Source organism: Balaenoptera physalus (assembly GCF_965194825.1).
Source record: "Balaenoptera physalus genome assembly, chromosome: 19".
NCBI lineage: Eukaryota > Metazoa > Chordata > Mammalia > Artiodactyla > Balaenopteridae > Balaenoptera > Balaenoptera physalus.
The window spans coordinates 49,297,303-49,316,839 of record NC_138900.1 but is presented as its reverse complement, the minus strand read 5'-3'; the positions used below and the strand labels follow the sequence as shown (position 1 = coordinate 49,316,839).

At 41.2% G+C, this 19,537-nt stretch overlaps 1 protein-coding gene across 4 annotated transcripts in view; it reads right to left on the bottom strand.

Moving 5' to 3' along the window:
* CTCF (CCCTC-binding factor) overlaps positions 1–19,537 on the bottom strand; it is a 50,163-nt gene that overhangs the window by 4,905 nt on the left and 25,721 nt on the right. For 3 of the 4 annotated variants that reach the window (XM_082439609.1, XM_082439611.1, XM_082439610.1), the window contains 8 exons: positions 14,639–15,428; positions 14,119–14,289; positions 10,921–11,054; positions 7,352–7,472; positions 6,612–6,761; positions 2,668–2,828; positions 1,951–2,133; positions 1,053–1,188 (listed from right to left, as the gene is read on the bottom strand). In XM_082439609.1, coding sequence (XP_082295735.1) covers positions 1,053–1,188; positions 1,951–2,133; positions 2,668–2,828; positions 6,612–6,761; positions 7,352–7,472; positions 10,921–11,054; positions 14,119–14,289; positions 14,639–15,419 — 1,837 coding nt within the window. In that variant the 5' untranslated portion in view covers positions 15,420–15,428. The remainder of the gene's footprint in view (positions 1–1,052; positions 1,189–1,950; positions 2,134–2,667; positions 2,829–6,611; positions 6,762–7,351; positions 7,473–10,920; positions 11,055–14,118; positions 14,290–14,638; positions 15,429–19,537) is intronic. The other variant, XM_082439612.1, reaches the window with a different exon arrangement.

Sequence of the window (19,537 nt, the reverse complement as noted above, 5' to 3'; positions counted from 1 at the left end):
AGGCTTTATTAAGATAAAAAAACAAAAGGGACTTTGTTATAGATTTAAGTATTAAAAACCTAGTACTTTCATGAACAAATTTTATAATAAAACCAATAAAGTAACATAAGTTCTTTAATACGTTTTCAGAAATTTCATTTCCTTCCCCGCTATTTCTACTGACAAGCAATGCAGAGACAAAATGAGAACTCCTTAGAAATACATTAGGCATCATCTATAAGTGCATTCTCCAAAACAAAACCCCTCTACATCCTTTTCCACAAAAACCTTAAATCTTTAAGTCACAGATATGACTTCTTAACTGGCTGCCAGTAGCCCAAGTATCCACATTATAAAACCTAACACTATGGAATAAGTTTGTATAATCAAACGTGACTCCTACATTACCAACACCCTTGTTTGCCACCCCCTTCATGAGTCTAGCACCACAACGCATATACTTTCTGTCTGGATTTCACGACTAACACCCCAAAGAACATCAATGGTAGGAAAATAGGCAAAGTTTTAAATTATAAATGGAGAGATTAAGGTAGGAAGAGAAAGGCTGACCTTCATGGATTTGATCAACACATCTCAAGGCTAGGCTGACACAGGCAGTCAAACCAGAAGTTGGTCAGGATGCTTAAGCAACCTTCTTCATGTCCATTAGAGTCACTGCTCAAATCTAGACCAGCTTCCTAAATGTAAAAGCTATGAACATAGAAAAGAAACTCTGCTGGCCTTAGAATATCACTAATCTGAGTAAATTGAGTAAAGATATTAATTTTGCTTCGGCTTTAACTGAACATAACATATAATATCTTATCAAGCAATGGAAAGCCATGAGAAAAAAAAAAAGGAAAAAAAAAAAAGAAAAAAAACAAAGAAAATTTGCTCCAGGAATAAACTAACTGCTGTTGTAAATATATACACACATCAGGAAGATTAGAGGTTTAAAGGAAGTATGAGAGACTGGCCTATCTCTGTATCCCAGCATGTCCATACGTAAATACACTGGAAACTCTGCACCAAAGCCTGCCATGTGTTACTAACTCAAGAAACAAGTTACTTACCACTGTCAGAGGAGTCTTCCTTTTTAGAGCGCATCTTTCTTTTCCTTCCACGTTTACTCTTCTTCGTTTCTCCTCCATTTTCCCCTTCTACACCATCTGGACCAGCACAATTATCAGCATGTCTTGCCATGGTATTCTAACAAAAGGAACAAAACCCTCTTTGAAAACATTACTAAAAAAGGTAAGATTAAAATTGGAAGTTCTCTTTTAGTTTAATTAAAAAAACAACCGGGGGGGCGGCGGGAAATCCTATTAAGTCTCGATGTTCTAGTAACTGCTAAATGTGTCCTGAACATACTCTCCCCATTCAGAGGAAATGGTCTCCATCTGGAGGGGGCGGGGAGAGAGACAAGGGTGGGCAAGAGAGGAGAGTTGCTCAGAAGATGAGGTTGGGTCCTCTGAGTAGGGGAGAATCAGACCAACCTCCCTGTACTGTGCAGACCTGACAAACATGGCCCTAAGTGAAGATCCAGGACAGAACTGTTAAAAAAAAGTACTGAGTTCCCGGGACTTCCCTGGTGGTCCAGTGGCTAAGATTCCACACTCCCAACACAGGGGGCCTGGGTTCGATCCCTGGTCAGGGAACTAGATCCCACATGCCACAAACTAAGAGTTCACATGATGCACCTAAAGAGCCCACATGCTGCAACAAAGATCCTGCAGGCCACAACTAAGACCCGGTGCGGCCAAATAAATAAAAATATACTCAGTTCCCCATCAGTGGAAGGGTTCACACATGGACAGAAAACCTCGAGGTGGGGATGACTGACCGTTTTCCAAATGACAGTGCATCTCTATATTTATAACCTCAGTGGAAAAAACTGCCCTGCTTTGCAGTGGAAGCTCAAGAACGTGGTATCAAGAACTGTAAGACAGGAAGTAAAGTTCTGACTCTTACCCGGCGGGTAAATGTTTTCCCACACTTAGAACAGACGAAGGCCGCGGGGACAAAGTTGGGGTCATGATAGCGTTTGAAGTGCATGTCAAGGAGCTGTTTCTGGCGGAAGGTCTTGTCGCAGTGGCTGCAGGCATAAGGCTTCTCCCCGGTGTGGGTGCGCTTATGCATGATCATGTGCCTCTCCTGAAAGAAAGTGGGGTGGGGGAAGGTCTCAGAGCCTGTCCTAGGGCTGCTACCCCAGCTACCATCTGTGTGCGTGTAGCTGACAAGACCTTTCTCTCCCAAGGGTCTAGGCTCAAAACTGCTTATTGAGAGGATAAAGTTAACCATACTGGGGTACAAAACTGCTTCCCAAAATCCTAGCACAGATACGCTCACTCCTGCTGGGCTGCTTCTGTACATCACTCCCAAGCATCAGGCCCCAGGACCAGATTCTGCCCTTCTCTCAAGTCCTGGACTTACTTCCCATGGTTTTGAGAAAAGCTAGCAGTCTGCCTGGAGGGGGTGGAGGGTGGGGGAAGGTGTGACTGAATAAAACTGTCAGTTGGAACCAGACATGATACAATCGAGAAGCAGGACCTTTGGTGACAATCTCACAAACCACAGTTTGAAAATATTATCCTTAAAAATAGTCACCATACAAGGTATATAAAAACCCTCTGATAAAACCTAACACTAATGGGACATCAACCGTTTTCTAACTATGAAGGGCTCTACCTGTCTGCAAGCGTAATCACACTGATCACACTTAAAGCGCTTCTCATTCTTGTGTGACTTCTGGTGCTGGATGAGGGCATAGCGCTCATGAAATACAGCATCGCAGTATCGGCATTTCTTGCCCTGCTCAATGTAGGAATGCTGCTTTCGCAAGTGGACACCTGAAAGCAAAATACAAAGCGCAGTCCATCTTGTGAAAACACAAACAAGCATTTCAAAGAGTTAAGAATACATTTCTTTCTGCTTCTTAAAATAATTACTCTGGCTGCTATACAGAAAGCGAATAAAAGGAGTAACAGACGTGGGGAGACTAGTGGAGACGTTGAAACTGGAGAGGTGAAAGAAGGTGGTGGTTTGGATAAAGGAGATGGCAGTGGGTACGGAGGGAAGGAGAAGAACTGATGAGAGACCTAAGAAGTTGAATCTACAGGATTGAGTGACTGGCCAGAGAGTGAGGAAGAGAAAGGTGGGTATCAGGAATGACATCCAGGTTTCTGGCTTGGAAAACTGAGCAGATGGTGGGGCCATTTACTGAGACAAGGAATAGTGGGACAGGGCTGAAGCCCAAGCTGTGTTTATCTTTGGGGCGAGGGGGTAAAGGGGTTTTAGACCTTCAGTTTTGGACATGTTGAAGTTGAAATGTCAACAATATCAAGTAGGGATAGGGATGGCAAGGAATAGATGGTTACATAAGCCTAAATCAAAGGACAGATTTGGAGTAGGATTTGAGTGAGACCAAGAGAACTGATGAAATCACTAAGGCAAAGAAAGAAAAAGAGTATGGGTCATGCCTTAAGAAACCTAACAGTTAAGGCCAGTGAGAGGAAAAAGGATTAAAACAAGAGAAGGTTGAGAAGGATCAGTCAGAGAAATCAGAAGAAAACCAACAGGATGTAGTGCCATGAAAGCCAAAGGAAGACAGTGTTTTAAGGAGGACGGTGCAGCCGGCTATGAAGAATGATGCTAAGAGATCAAGGCAGATGGGGAGTTGAACGTTCCCTACATTCTGCCATGTGGGGTCATTGGTGATCTTAGTCAGAGTCACTTTATAGAGTGGTGGGTATAAGCCAGATGGGAAGGAAACTAGAAGCTGAGGAAGAGAGGACTGTGAGGGATGTAACTCATGAGCATTGGCTAGGAAGGAAATAAGAGTTAAACCTAGAAGGGAAAGACTTTTTTTTTAAAAAAGACAAGAGAGATGTAAGCACGTTTAGAGTTGAGGCGAAAGATTAAGGAGTGAGAACATGAAAACGAAGGTAAAGATGCGATACCTGACCACGTAAAGGCTGCCAAGAACACAGGAGAGTGGGATCAGGGCAAAGGGACAGGCCACAGACAAGAAGAGTGACACAAACTCTCTAGTAGCAGATGGGGAAAGAGGATGAATGCAGGTAGGTTTACACATCTGGTAACAGGAAATGTGAAGTTTCAATCTGTTGCCTTTATTTTTTTGTGAAGTAGGAAAAGAGGTTACATACTGAGACCAGGGAGGCAAAGAGAAAAGGGAAGGAAGATTAGAGGTTTAAAGAAAGTTAACAATGATTTATCCTACTCTGTCATGGAACCTCCCACATCGCAGGCACCCAAACATTTGTGGAATGAATGAATGCATGGACAAACTCACTGAGGAGAATGGGAGCACAACTGATGAGGACAAACAGCTGGATTACTCAGGAGCCCAGCTGCATTTGGGATCATGAATTTATGGTGCTACCAATCTGCTCAAACAAGGTAATATCACATCACACTTAAAGAGGGCCTATTCTGGGGAATGGAAGTAAGATAAGGGAAAGGAATGGCTCACTTTTAACTCTCTACACATGTTCACTATATGAAGGCCTTTTATACACACATATATTATTCCAAATAATTTTTAGGCCTCAACTTTCCCCTTCTGGTCCTCAGATAGAGACTTAATAGTTAAAGATTTTCTTTCATACATTCTTATTAAATACTTACAATAATGATTCTGTAAGGTAGGAATTATTCTTATACATCAGTTAAAAAAAAAAAAAAGACTCAGAGCAGTAAGTATTTGAAGGTGAATCGTGATTCTGGCAGGTCTGTCAAGATTCTCCATGCTTTCCTGTGTCCCAAAGTGATGAATCTTAATTATTGGATATTAGTGTGAAATCAGACCAGCTTTGGGGAACACAAACTTGTTTGGGAATAGTTTTGGGAGATAACTATTATTTGACAGCTCCTAGGCAATTAAGTGCCTCATAAAGAGCTCGTTATGCAGGGTCTAAGAGGTATCATGCAAGAATAAAACACTCAAGGTTTTTATTTGCATCATGAAAGTGAATAACTTAAAAAAATTTTTGAATAATTCAAACAGTGGCCTAACAGCTCACACACTGCCATGAGATATTACTGGTTTAGGTTTTAGTTTCTATACGGTGAGAACAGTAAAACTCTTTCATTTACCTGAGGACAGTACCTCTTAAGTTTTTCTAACAAAGTCCTTTCAAGAGCAGAGTAGGATGAACACATGACCCACTGGATCTTATGTGGAGCCCAAAGTCCTCTACTTCAAGCTCACAGTTTCATCTTAAAAACGTTAGTCCGTCTATATTGAACGTTTGTTCAATATAGTCATATTAATGTAAAAATGTTTTTTAAGACGCCAGCTCAGTTGTATAACTTTACTCAAAACCTTCTGAGTATAACCAATGCTGCAGAAAGACAGGCCAAGTTTATGCTGTGGCTCAGTATGCTCCTGATATGACCTGGGTACTTATGTACTCCACTGTGTGAGAAACAGCTCTAGAGGGTTCGAGAGGATTCAAGTCCAGCTTTGCCACTCATAAGCTGTGTTGTGCAGCTTTGGTCAAGACACCTGTTCATCATCTATAAAGCTAGAATATACCTTGATGACTTCATATGGTAGTTGTGAAGATCAAATGAGTAAAGAAGTAAAACAAAAGTAAAAGACAACCTGTAAAGTACAATTTACCTAAGTTTATATTATTATTATTATTCAGGGAGTAATGCATTTTGGATAGAGAACAGACTGGGGCAATATTTTTACCTCTTTTAAATAATAAAAACAAAGGGATAAATCCAGGTGACCTTATCTTTAAGAATATGGGTCATAGTAAGGGACTTCCCTGGTGGTGCAGTGGTTAAGAATCTGCATGCATGCCAATGCAGGGGACATGGTTCGAGCCCTGGTCCGGGAAGATCCCACATGCCGCAGAGCAGCTAAGCCCACGAGCCACAACTACTGAGCCTGTGCTCTAGAGCCCACAAGCCACAACTACTGAGTCTGCATGCCACAACTACTGAAGCCCGCATGCCTAGAGCCTGTGCTCCGCAACAAGAGAGGCCACTGCAATTAGGAGCCCACACACCACAACAAAGAGTAGCCCCCGCTCGCTGCAACTAGAAAAAGCCTGCACGCAGCAACGAAGACGCAACGCAGCCATAAATAAATGAATAAATAGGTAAATAAATAAATAAATTTATTAAAAAAAAAAAAAGAATATGGGTCATACTAAAATTTCTACCACCAAACTCTGCCTCTATATAAACTCTAGCTTAATTACACACAGAAATATAGCTATCACCAAACCAATAAAACAGTCCCATTACCTAGAGGAAGTACAAATATTGTGAAAAAAACCTGAAGTGAACTGACCTTAGTTCGAACCATACTATGTCACTTCCCTATTTGGGGGCTTTAATTATACTGTTTTCTCTCATTACAGCTGCCATTAATTTATAGATGAGCTATAATCAGGAAAGAATCTTGTAGCTTAGCTTCAGTAAGAGAAAGAAGAGAGAAGAAAGTATCACTAGCATCTAAGCACTGACTTTTATTAAACAGCAGGCCATTCACATTCACAAAACTTACATGAAGGAAGAAGTTAATTTGTGATCTCCATTATTTTCAAAAATTTGTCAAAATATATTTTTCATTTGCCACTAGTTAATTTACTTACCCAAATCACTTTTTCGGGCTATGACAGTGTCACAGTGGGGACAGTGAAATTTGGCCACATTTTCTGTGTGCTTCTGTAAAATGTGCATCTTCATGGTACCACTTTGGGTAAACCGTGCATGACAAATATAACATTCATAAGGTTTTTCCCCTTAAAAGGAAATACAAAATGAACAACTTAGATGAAATAACTGAATACTATCATATAATTGGAGGGTAATCCAGGTGGCAGATGTGCTAATCCACAGAGAATCTACAGCTCTTAATTTAGGAAGGATGAGGCTCAGGCCCACTGCCTGGCTCATGCCTATCTTTAGAGATGGAAAAGAAGTCCCAAACTATGGCCACCACCTCTGCTTTGCCCAGCTCTGCCACGGAGTCCTTCACATTTTAGTAAGAATAGTTCCTACAGCAGTACTTACCTTTGGGGGAAAGCAGACGGGATGACAGGAGGACCTGCAAGATTTTCTTTTTAGGAAAAGAGAGTACTTTGGAAAACTGACGAGTTGGGTTACTTACGTAACCTACCCAGACTTCTTCTAACAGTGAAAACTTTCCATTCTCCAATGTATATTCAGAGCAATGAATTCCAAAGATATGCCAGAGAAGCATTTGTCAATTATATACTACTCTCATGCCAGCTTCCATTTGTGTAACTAATAGGGGCATGTGGTGGTTCACAGGGTCCCACAGGATCCACTAAAAAGCGGTTCATTAATACGAGGAAGGGAGAAGTCCTACCTGAATGGGTTCTCATGTGCCTTTTCAGCTTGTATGTGTCCCTGCTGGCATAACTGCATAAGCTGCACTGGAAAGGACGCTCTCCAGTGTGAGAGCGAATGTGACGTTTTAATTTGCTGACCTGAAACACAAAAGCAACCGAACCTCTTAAACTTTTGTTAACATAGACTGTGACATGAATACTGTGGGTCAGGCACAAAAGCTTATTTTTTGGACACTGCAGTTCATAATACAGAAGAAGTCTAAAAGATAGTATTTCTTCCTCCTCATTATTTGTAACTGTTGCCTCTCAAATCCCTATCATAATCCAAGGGAAGAGGGTAAAATGGATAGGGGCATAGATGACTCAAGATGGGCTATTATTACCTGTAAGGCTGGGTGATAGGTACATGGGGGTGTATTATACTAGTCTATCTACTTCTATATATGTTTGAAATTTTCCATAGTAGTTTTAAAATAATCTATGCTTATTTATGGATCAATTTTCTAACAAATTTTGAATCCAAGTTAATAAATGCATTTTAATTCCCTTAAGTCTCTCTTCCTATCATCAGCACCTCCCTGAGAGGCCAGGCGCCAGGGGCCTCTCACCTTCCTCACTATGGACTTATGCTTTTCATCTTTTATTAAGTACCTTTCCAACAAAACAGTGACTTTCAAACTTGACTCTAAGAAGTGTTTTGAACACTAATGTTTCCTTTGAAAATTTTAAAAAGTGTCCCAATTTTTACATTAAAATCTCCCTGTACTTCTAAGTGCTATATAGTAAAATTCCACACACTGTAAGGCTAAAGAATGGTCCCAACAGCATTACTGAATAATTCTCTTTCCAAAACTTGCCTATTTATCATATATTAAATTCCTATATACACAGGGATCTATTCTTTTTCAACAAACTATTTGTTTATTCCTGCTCCAACATCACACTGTCTTCATTTACCATATAGTTTTCAAACAGCCGATAGCACAAGCCCCTCATTCTTTTTCTTGTTTTTTAAAATTTATTAATTTATTTATGGCTGCGTTGGGTCTTCATTGCTGCGTGCGGGCTTTCTCTAGTTGGGGCGAGTGGGGGCTACTCTTCGTTGCGGTGTGCAGACTTCTCATTGCGGTGGCTTCTCTTGTGGAGCACGGGATCTATGCGTGCAGGCTTCAGTAGTTGCGGCACGTGGGCTCAGTAGTTGTGGCTCACAGGCTCCAGAGCGCAGGCTCAGTAGTTGTGGCGCGTGGGCTTAGTTGCTCCATGGTATGTGGGATCTCCCCGGACCAGGGCTCAAACCCGTGTCCCCTGCATTGGCAGGCGGATTCTTAACCACTGAGCCACCAGGGAAGCCCAAGCCCCTCACTCGTTTTTCAAAATTTTCTTAGTCATTCATATTTAGTCTTCCAGTCGAAATTTAGAATCAACCTGAAATGTGTATTTATTTATGTCCTTTGGAAAATTTTGAGACGTTTTCTTCTTACAGGTAGGTATCAGATGTTTTTTGCTGTTCAGTTTATCCCTAGGTCATTTTATTGCTGTTAGGGTTTGAACCTGTTTCCTACTATTGATATTGTATAAAATAAGTCACTGATTCTTTTGTATTTATCTTGGATCTGACCACCCAAATGAACTCTTACTGCTTTAGGTTTTTCAGCCAATACTCTTGAATTTTCTGTGTAAGCAAATATGTCTGCAAGACATGACAGTTTTGTCTTTCCATTTATAATTCATTTATTATTTTATACTATTAGCTAGGATTTCCAATACAATGTTGAAATGGTAACAGTAGGAATGGAAATCTTGTTCCAAAGTTTAATGGGAATACTTCCAGTGTTTCAGAGTTAATTAGGCTCTAGTTGCAGCGAGCGGGGGCTGCTCTTTGTTGCAGCGTGCGGCCTTAGCTGCTCCATGGTATGTGGGATCTCCCCGGACCAGGGCCTGAACCAGTGATCCCTGCATTGGCAGGCAGATTCTTAACCACTGCGCCACCAGGGAAGTCCCTAAAGATATTTTTTTCTACTCTTGACTTGCTAGAACTCTAAACAGTAATAAGTATTAAATTTTATGATTTTTCAATAATCTATAGAAATGATATGGTTTTTCTTTAATCTCTCAGTGTAGTACACACCAATAATATCCTAATGCTGAATTATTCTTGCATTTTAGATACATTCTATTTAGTAATCACTTATTTTAAAATCTATTACCAAATTTGGTTTGTTAATTCACTTAGAATTTTGGCTTTTCTGTGAGAAACAGAAACAGTTTTCTTTTTGGAAGTATCCTTATCCAGTTTTGGTAACAGGGTAGCCTCAAATAATAAAGGTGATATATATATATATATGTGTGTGTATATATATATATATATATATATATATATATATATATATATACATACATATACACACACACACACATATATACACACACACACACACACACACACATATATATATATACACACACACACACACACACAAACACACACATACATATAAAGAAAGAAAGCAACCAAGCAAGCAAGCTACTTAGCTAGCTAGCTGCTGGGCCGTAGTTGCAGCACGTAGGATCTTAGTTGCGGCACATAGGACCTTCATTGTGGCACGAAGGATCTTTTAGTTGCAGCATGCGGGATCTTTTAGTTGAGGCATGTGGGATCTAGTTCCCTCACTAGGGATGGAGCCCGGGCCCGCCTGCACTGGGAGCGCAGAATCTTAGCCACTGGAGCACTAGGGAAGTCCCTAAAATCTTCCATTTTTAAGTGCTCTTGGTATAGTTACTCATTTCTTTGAAGTTTGGTAGAACTTGCCTGTAATAATATGTGGATTAGTGCTTTTTTTTTAGATGATATTTTAAAAATTAATTAATTATATTTTGGCTGCGTTGGGTCTTCGTTGCTGCACGTGGGCTTTCTCTAATTGTGGCAAGCGGCGGCTACTCTTCGTTGTGGTGCGCAGGCTTCTCATTGCGGTGGCTTCTCTTATTGCAGAGCACGGGCTCTACATGCGCAGGCTTCAGTAGTTGCAGCACACAGGCTCAGTAGTTTCAGCACGTGGGCTCTAGAGTTCACAGGCTTCAATAGTTGTGGCGTGTGGGCTCTAAAGCGCAGGCTCAGTAGTTGTGGTGCATGGGCATAGTTGCTCCGAGGCATGTGGGGTTGTGGTGGGGTCTTCCTGAACCAGGGCTCGAACCTGTGTCCCCTGCATTGGTAGGCAGGTTCTTAACCACTGTGCCACCAGGGAAGTCCCTACTGCTCCTTTTTGTTTTTGTTTTTGGTTGCAGGTCTTAGTTGCGGCATGCATGTGGGATCTAGTTCCCTGACCAGGGATCGAACCTGGGTCCCCTGCACTGGGAGCACTGAGCCTTATCCACCACGCCACCAGGGAAGTCCCGTTACTGCTCTTTTTTTAATGGGAAAACCTTTTACACTCATTACAGTTTTTTTTTTTTTTGGTGGTGGGGAGGGAGAGTGGGAGTGCAGTAATCTAGCAAGATTTTCTATCTTGTATTAAGTCAGTATGAGGACAGTTCATACTGGAATCATGATCTTCTTCAGAGAGGAACCAACAAGGAGCTGAATACTCACTTCTACACTGGCGTAATCGCACATGGAACACTTAAATGGCTTCTCATGGGTGTGTTTGTAACGACGATGCCGCACCAATTCTCCACTAGTCACAAAGGCCATGTCGCAGTCTGGGCACTTGTGAGGACGAGTACCTAGAGAAAGGAGGGTATAACAGAAAGACAAGATCAAGGACACAGTTAATTACAGAGTTCAATGTGTGACACAACTGCTACATGAGGTTGGACCCTGGTCATCTCATCAACCCTCCCTGACAGTAGCTCCAAAAGCTATGGGTGAGCCCAGCTGACTTTACAACACTAACCCCAAAATATTAGAAACACATGCCAAACATTTAGTTTCTCTTAATTATCCATTTGAGTATGCTGCCTTTGAATACAAAATATTTTTTATCCCTATTTTGTGAATATTCTGGTCACTATGGATTAAAGGTTAATAGAAACACCATTCTGTTTCAACCCTTCTAAAAAATATACATCTTTAAACCTCAATTTTTATCAAGTACAGGCCACAGAATTAATAGTTATTTGACTCAAGATCCTTTTGCACATCAAATCTTACTGTTATTATGATTATACATATAGGGCCATTGGGCTGTCCATATTGACCCACTTTTTCTTTAAAAAAAATACAAATATAATAACATGTTTTCTATATAAATTTGGTTTGATAAGGTATTCTAGAGACTTATCAAAGGCTTTATAAAGTAATATTGCCTTTTATGTTATGTGATTTAAACAGATCATTTTCAAACATCAATATCTAATATTCTGTGATCTGAAAGTCAAATCATGGAATATTTAAATATTTTTATGAACTAATAATATACCCTCTATATTTCTTGTTTTGTTTTTTCTTTCACTGAGATAATCTTACCGTTTTTAATATGTCTTCCCATAGTAGCCCCATAACATAACATTACTTTAGTAGATCTTCTCTAGCCACTTTATATTCTGAACACTGCACTGAAAATATCATGCCCAGGTAATAATGATAATGAGGAGATAAAGCTGACAGTAGAACACAGTGCTACTACCTTCATAGGTTATTTAGAAACTAGGGACTATCTGTAATTGTGGGCTGTGGGTAAGGGGTGAACAGCAAGGTAATCTCAAACACCAAAATCAAAGGAAGGCTACTTTTGAGAATGGAATTAAGAAGAGCCATAATGTAATGAATGGGTCCAGCCATCTGCAGAAATGATTCTCCCAGAGATTGAGAAAATACTGGAGAGGGAAATGTGATTGGATATGATAGTAACTAGAAAATTCCAAAGAATGTTCATTTGCTCAATTTGCTTCTTTAGTACCACTGAGGATTAAGAGTGAAGGATAGAGTTCTTATCTATGAAAAATGTATAGTCTGGTGGTACAAATAGGTTAAGTAAAACAACGACTAACAAGAGAAGGAAAGCAACATCCATTTCTATTAGGACGAGGTAAGTTGAAAACAAAGAATTTCCAATGTTTACCTAGTATTATTTAGGGGAGAGAAAGAGGCTTGCCTCTGGTAGACATAAGCATGGCAATTAGGAAAGAAGTGGACACTGCTGTGGGACAGAAGTTTTCATCGGGTTGACCCACATGACTGCCTATGTCCCTCTGTTCAAGGTCCATGGCTCACCAAGTCACCCTTCAATTGCTACAGCATCCTGACACAGGCAAGTGCGCCCCCTAGAATGCAATACGACTGCATCTAGAAAATAAAAAGGTATATTCCTCGGCATAAACTGATTTTCTGGGCTTCCCTGGTGGCGCAGTGGTTGAGAATCTGCCTGCTAATGCAGGGAACACGGGTTCGAGCCCTGGTCTGGGAGGATCCCACATGCCGCGGAGCGGCTGGGCCCGGAGCGGCTGGGCCCGTGAGCCACAATTACTGAGCCTGCACGTCTGGAGCCTGTGCTCCGCAACAAGAGAGGCCGCGATAGTGAGAGGCCCGCGCACAGCGATGAAGAGTGGCCCCCACTTGCCACAACTAGTGAAAGCCCTCGCACAGAAATGAAGACCCAACATAGCCATAAATTAAAAATAAATAAATAAATAAAAATTAAAAAAAAAAAAAAAAAACTGATTTTCTGATATGAATCTGACTCTTGAGGGTTTCGTTAGTATGAATTAGTCCTGCCAAATCATTCCTGAATAACCAGACAGACTGAATTTCTTATTTTCAAAGCTGAGGACTAGACCATGACATGCAGTGCCCACATCAAGGCACTCCCGTTCTGGCAAGTCCTATAATGGGGCCAGCTGCTTTCATCTAGTCATATGCCCTTTCCCTAGGATTTCAAACTACCAAATAAAACATATTATTATCAAGTGTCTGGGTAGAAACTAGGTAGTTGGTGAAAAATGACCAAGTCACATTAGCAAATATACTAATGCACAGCGTACTGCTCATTGGCCCATCCCTACTTGATCACATTCATCAGACAACCAGCACATCAAATAAAAAACAAGAATCATCATATAAAACGAGGTGGAGAATCTGGATAGAGGAAAGCTATTCTGCATGAAGAACTAGGTGAAAGAAGTTTCTATTAGCACTTGCAGCCAAATGCCAACACCGAAAGTATAAAGGGCCCAGAAGAGAGTCTAAAGAGAGCTTTAGCCCATAGTCTCTCCTCTTTAGTGACCCCAGAACCTGACCACAGCCAACATGAAGCTAATATTAGAGTATTAAGTATGTGTGAACCATGAATGAATAAATGTTTGAATTGCTGGAATGGTGACTTAAATTTTCGATTCTGGGATTATGAATTATCTTCTTTGAGGTAAAACAACCAGAAACCATAGTTTTTACAAAGGTAGGATTTCACTTCTATTTCTAATGTTCTTCCTCATAGTGCCTGGCAATTACTGCCTGGGAATTTAGGGGGGGTTAGTTTTTGTCATTGTTGTTAAAACCTTAGCAACACAGTGGTGATACCTTTGGGAAATATTATAGGTTAACTACCAGAGAAAATCTTTTTCTGAATCACCATCCTTATAAAATTTAGATTATTTTCCACTAAACTTTCTTTACATTTGCCTATAACTAAGTCCATCTGCTTACAATAAATCAAGATCACAAAGAGGGTACCATAAGAAAGGACAAAAAAAATCTTCCCACTCTTATTCCCACTGGAATCAGATGATATTTAAAACCCAAGTTTAAACCTTTGCTATGCTGTAGCCCCCAACATTCTTAACCAGCACCCACCTGTGTGTGTGTTAAGGTGATTCCTCAGAAGGGTGACTGTCCTGAATGCCCTGCCACAGAGATGGCACTTGTGTGGTCTCTCATCAGTGTGACTTTTCATGTGCCGATCCAAATTTGAACGCCGTGGACATGTGTAACTGCAAAGCTCACACTGGAATGTCTTCTTTACACCTACGTGCAAAATAAAACACTTACTTGTTGCAGGGTTTCAAAGTGTTAAGATTAATCCTAATCTTAAACTTCCACAAATATATTTCATTAGCCTTTTATAACTAAAGCCAACTAAGTCACACTGAGTTATAATTATCTCATGCCACTAATAGATTTACTTCTTTCTCTTCAGGACTTAAAAAGTACTCAATCTGGAAAAACTTCTTTTAGACTGGCTTAAAAAGACTGGTGCCCACATCACAATCTTTAAAATAAATCCATTTAATGTAAAATAACCTGCATAGACACTGTGTTATGTGCTTTATCCCAAAAAGGTTTTATGAGAGTATAATGGATAAACTCATTTTACCTTTCTTTTTAATTTTTGTTGGTTTTGGAGGCTTCATGTTACCAACCACTTTCTCTGCGTTAACCTCTGACAGCAGACCTTCCTGCTGCTCTTCCTCAAAATCGTACACAGACACATCCACATCTTTGCCCTCCTCCGTGTAACGCAGTTTGCTCTTTTTGGTTTTCTTTGTTTTTTTGGCGGGTGGTTGATAGTCTGGGTCTTTTTGCCAACTAGGATCTTCCTGAGGTGGAAGTTCCCCTTGCTCTAGCGTCTCCACCTCTCCATTGGCCCCCACTTTTACCACTTGAAACCCTTCAGGCAAAGGTAAGGTGTGACATATCATGGGTTCACTTTCTGCAAGGCCCTCTTTAGACACTTCATTCTCATAAGCCCCCTGAAGTTCTTCTACTGAAGTGGTAGCAACAGGTACAGTCACGGGAACGGGTACTTGCACAAGCTGAAGCTCTCCTATGTTTATAGGCTGTTCCTCCATATTTACAACCTGCAAGGTTATAATCTGGGTATCGTCTACAGCAGCCTCTGCTTCCGGAGCAACTGCACCCTCCATTACTTCAGTCTTCATCTGAAGAAGGGTAGGATCCAGCTGTTCCATCATTACCATCTGTACACTGCTATTGACATCCTGGACCACCTCACCCCCATCAGTCTGGTTCTGGGGTAGGTGGCAAGCGTCCTCTTCTTGGCCCCCTTCCCGGCGTCTCTGGTAAGTCTTTCTCTCCTTTCCTTTAATGAAAGTTTCAGACTCTTCCACAATGGATTCAACCGCCTCACCTTCCATTTCCCCTTCCTTTATTAAGGGAGAACACAGATTATTATATAAAATAAAATTTGTCTAATTGAAAACATGTACATTTTAAACAAAAAGACCCCTGATGAATGAATTAGGCACCAGTGGTTGTTAATATTACAAAAAGACACAACAGATATTATTTACCTCCTGATGGAAGAATGGAATACCACCTATGAAGCAGTCTTGTCAAACAAAACAAAAAAATCAAACGAATCAAGCCTCTAGATCCAACTACCAATTAACAGGAAACTGGTGACAGATGATATTAAATTACACTACAGGGATGAAATTCATGAAATTCAGACTGAAGGAAACTGCAGGAATAACTACCCAGTTTCTTCTGCAAATAAATCACCAGGAGAAAAAAAAATGGGAAGGGTAGAGGGAGAACCTACAGATCAGTGGTTCTCAACCTGGGGTGACTATGCCTCCAAGAGACATCTGGCAAGGCCTGGACACGTTTCTGGTTGTCACTACTGCGGCAGGTGTGCTACCAGTATCTTGTAGATGCTCTGGCAGAGGCCAGAGATGTTACTAAACATCCTGCTATGCACAGGTCAGTCCTCCACAACAAAGAATTATTGGTCCCCAAATGTCAATAGTGCAGAAGTTGAGACACTCTGATACAGACAAAAGAGGCCTAAGAGATACAGCAATCACAGTGTATGGATCTTGTCTGGATTCTGATTCAAACCAACAAATGGTTTTAAAAAATGTCACGAGGACTTCCCTGGTGGCACAGTGCATAAGAATCCACCTGCCAATGCAGGGGACACAGGTTTGATCCCTGGTCTGGGAAGATCCCACATGCCGCAGAGCAACTTAGCCCGTGCACCACAACTACTGAGCCTGTGCTCTAGAGCCCGCGTGCCACAGCTACTGAAGCCCATGCGCTTAGAGCCGTAACAGAAGCCACCGCAAGGAGAAGCCTGCGCACCACAACGAAGAGTAGCCCCCTGCTCACCACAACTAGAGAAAGCTCACATGCAGCCACATAGCCAAAAAAAGATCCAACACAGCCAAAAATAAATACAATTAAATCTTTTTTTTTTTTTTTTTTTTTTTTTAAAAAAAGGGACTTCCCTGGTGGCACAGTGGTTAAGAGTCCGCCTGCCAATGCAGGGGACATGGGTTCAAGCCCTGGTCCGGGAAGATCCCACATGCAACGGAGCAACTAAGCCCGTGTGCCACAACTACTGAGCCTACGCTCTAGAGCCTGCGCTCCGCAACAAGAAGCCCGCGCACCACAACAAAGAGTAGCCCCCGCTCGTAGCAACGAAGACCCAACGCGGCCAAAAATAAAGACATATATTTATTAAAAAAAAAAAAGCCACAAGACAATGAGATTCAACTCTGACTGGATATTTGATATTAAAGAGTTATTCACAAAACTGGTTTAAATCTTACACATTTCTTATATCTGGCAGAGGATCTCACTGTTTTTAGCTAAATTCTCCCTTAGAAAACAAGCCACCAGTTTTTTTTGGAGTCAAAATCAGAACTTGGATCCAGACTCCAATGGTCCTGCTTGTAGCTACACACACCGCTACCTCCTGTCTCACACCATCAACTTGACATTCATGTATCTCTCTTGTCTATAAGACCATGAGTTCCTTGAGGACAGAGACCATGAAAACAAGTAGTTTTTACTCTTGAGCACTATGCCCAGGTTGGTAAGAACACAATAAATGCTAACTGAATATATAATAGAAAACAGGAAAAAAAAATCAGTTTTTTTCTGATTCACAGTTTCTGGCTCTTATGTCTTGTGAGTGCTGAGAGTACCCAGATACCTAAGAATAAAATGAGTTTGATCAATTATTTAATTCATATCAACAATCTGACTTAACAAAACTGACAAATATATAAAAGGTTAATTCAAAATTAAAATTTAAAGTGTTTTGTATTCTTGCCCTCGTCTCGAACAAAGCTTTTGCTACTTCTATTAGAGACACGTTTCTTCAATTCAGGTACCTTAACACTATCCATACTAGCAGTCAGAGAAGGCTCCCTAAGTCAGGACCACCTGTAAAGCAGTACAAAGACTAAGACTATGCAGGCCTGGTCCTGCATTCTAGGAGTTACTGTCTGACAAAAAAGACAGAATAGGTACAATGGCTCAAGGCAAAAGTGGTAGGTTTGGAGAACCCTACATAACCAGGTGTGAGATCAAGATGGGCAGGATATTTAAAGACAGCATGGTGTATGTGCACACACAAAAATTTTGCAGGGGAGGGGGTCCCTACGTAGAAAAAATATATGACGGAATTGGTTATGAGAAAGAATAAAAGAGTTAAAGAATAAAAGATTTAAAAAGCACAGGAGAGAGGAAAGGGTATAAAGAGATAGGAGAAAGATGTACTGGTTGTGACCATAGATTGGACAGTCTTGAATGACAAAATATTAAGACTATACTCGGGCTTCCCTGGTGGCGCAGTGGTTGAGAATCTGCCTGCCAATGCAGGGGACACGGGTTCGAGCCCTGGTCCGGGAGGACCCCACATGCTGCGGAGCAACTGGGCCTGTGAGCCACAACTACTGAGCCTGCGCGTCTGGAGCCTGCTCTCCGCAACAAGAGAGGCCGCGATAGTGAGAGGCCCACGCACCGCGATGAAGAGTGGCCCCCGCTTGCCACAACTAGAGAAAGCCCTCGCACAGAAACGAAGACCCAACACAGCCAAAAATAAATAAATTAATTAAGTTGAAGCAGCCCAGAGACATAATCACCACTTTAAAAAAAAAAAAAAAAAAAGACTATACTCATTTGGTTGTCAATGGGAAATCATATATGCTTTCTTTCTTTCCTTTTTTAAATTTTATTTATTTTATTTTTGGCCACACTGGGTCTTTGTTGCTGCGTGTGGGCTTTTCTCTAGTTGCAGCGAGTGGAGGCTACTCTTCATTGCGGTGCACGGGCTTCTCATTGCGGTGGCTTCTCTTGTTGCAGAGCACGGGCTCTAGGCATGCTGGCTTCAGTAGTTGTGGCGCACGGGCTTAGTTGCTCCGCGGCATGTGGGATCTTCCCGGACCAGGGCTCGAACCCATGTCGCCTGCACTGGCAGGGGGATTCTCAACCACTGTGCCACCAGGTAAGTCCCACATATGCTTTCTGAGCAGGGGAAATTAAGATTTACTTGGTTCATAAAGAAAAGTGCTTGATTTCTTCAACAAAGTGTATCCATATTTTTGCAAAAGGGAAAGATGCATGATACATATAACACCCTCTGGCTTTCAAGGCCCCTCAGTATCTGATCCCAGATAACCTATTCAGATTCATGACTTGTTGGTCTTTAGCCATTACTTTTCCCTGAATGTGTCTGCTGATAAAACAACCACACTATTATGCACTTAAAATTTTTCTCAAAATGATCCATTTCCCCAGTTGGCTTGTTAAAGCTCTTTGAGGGCAAAAGCCAGGCTTGAAGCAACCTACATATTTGGACAGATTCAGCAAACCTCACCATCTGCATGGAACAAAAACCAAGGCTAATGGAAAACCTTGTGGGTTGTTGCGTTGTCCTGATTTGTTCTGCCATTACCTGCTTTCATTAGTCCCTTATTCTCAACAACCAAGAGTATACTATTGATACAATGCTCAATGCAAAGATCTCTTACTATCTGTTCCATTAACAGTGAGGACAAATATAACAAAATGCTACCGCAGAACATGAGGGTCAAGGGACATTTGTGAAGTGCTTTATAATTTGCCTGTAAATAAAAAATGTCTGAGCATCAATGTGCTAGCATTTTTATAAGATCTTACTTATATTTCTGATCACGAAAGACTACTTGAGCCATGATCATAACTATGATTACTTTTATATAACCAATACTGTTCAGATGGGTTATTCTCAGGACAGGAATGTTCTATACTGGCACTATCCAATAGAAATATAATGGAAGCCACAAAAGTGAGCCACATATGTACCATTAAAAAATTTCCAAAAAAAAAAAAAAAAATTTCCAGGGACTTCCCTGGTAGCACAGTGGTTAAGAATCCGCCTGCCAATGCAGGGGACACGCGTTTGATCCCTGGTCCGGGAAGATCCCACATGCTGTGGAGCAACTAAGCCCGTGCACCACAACTACTGAGCCTGCACTCTAGA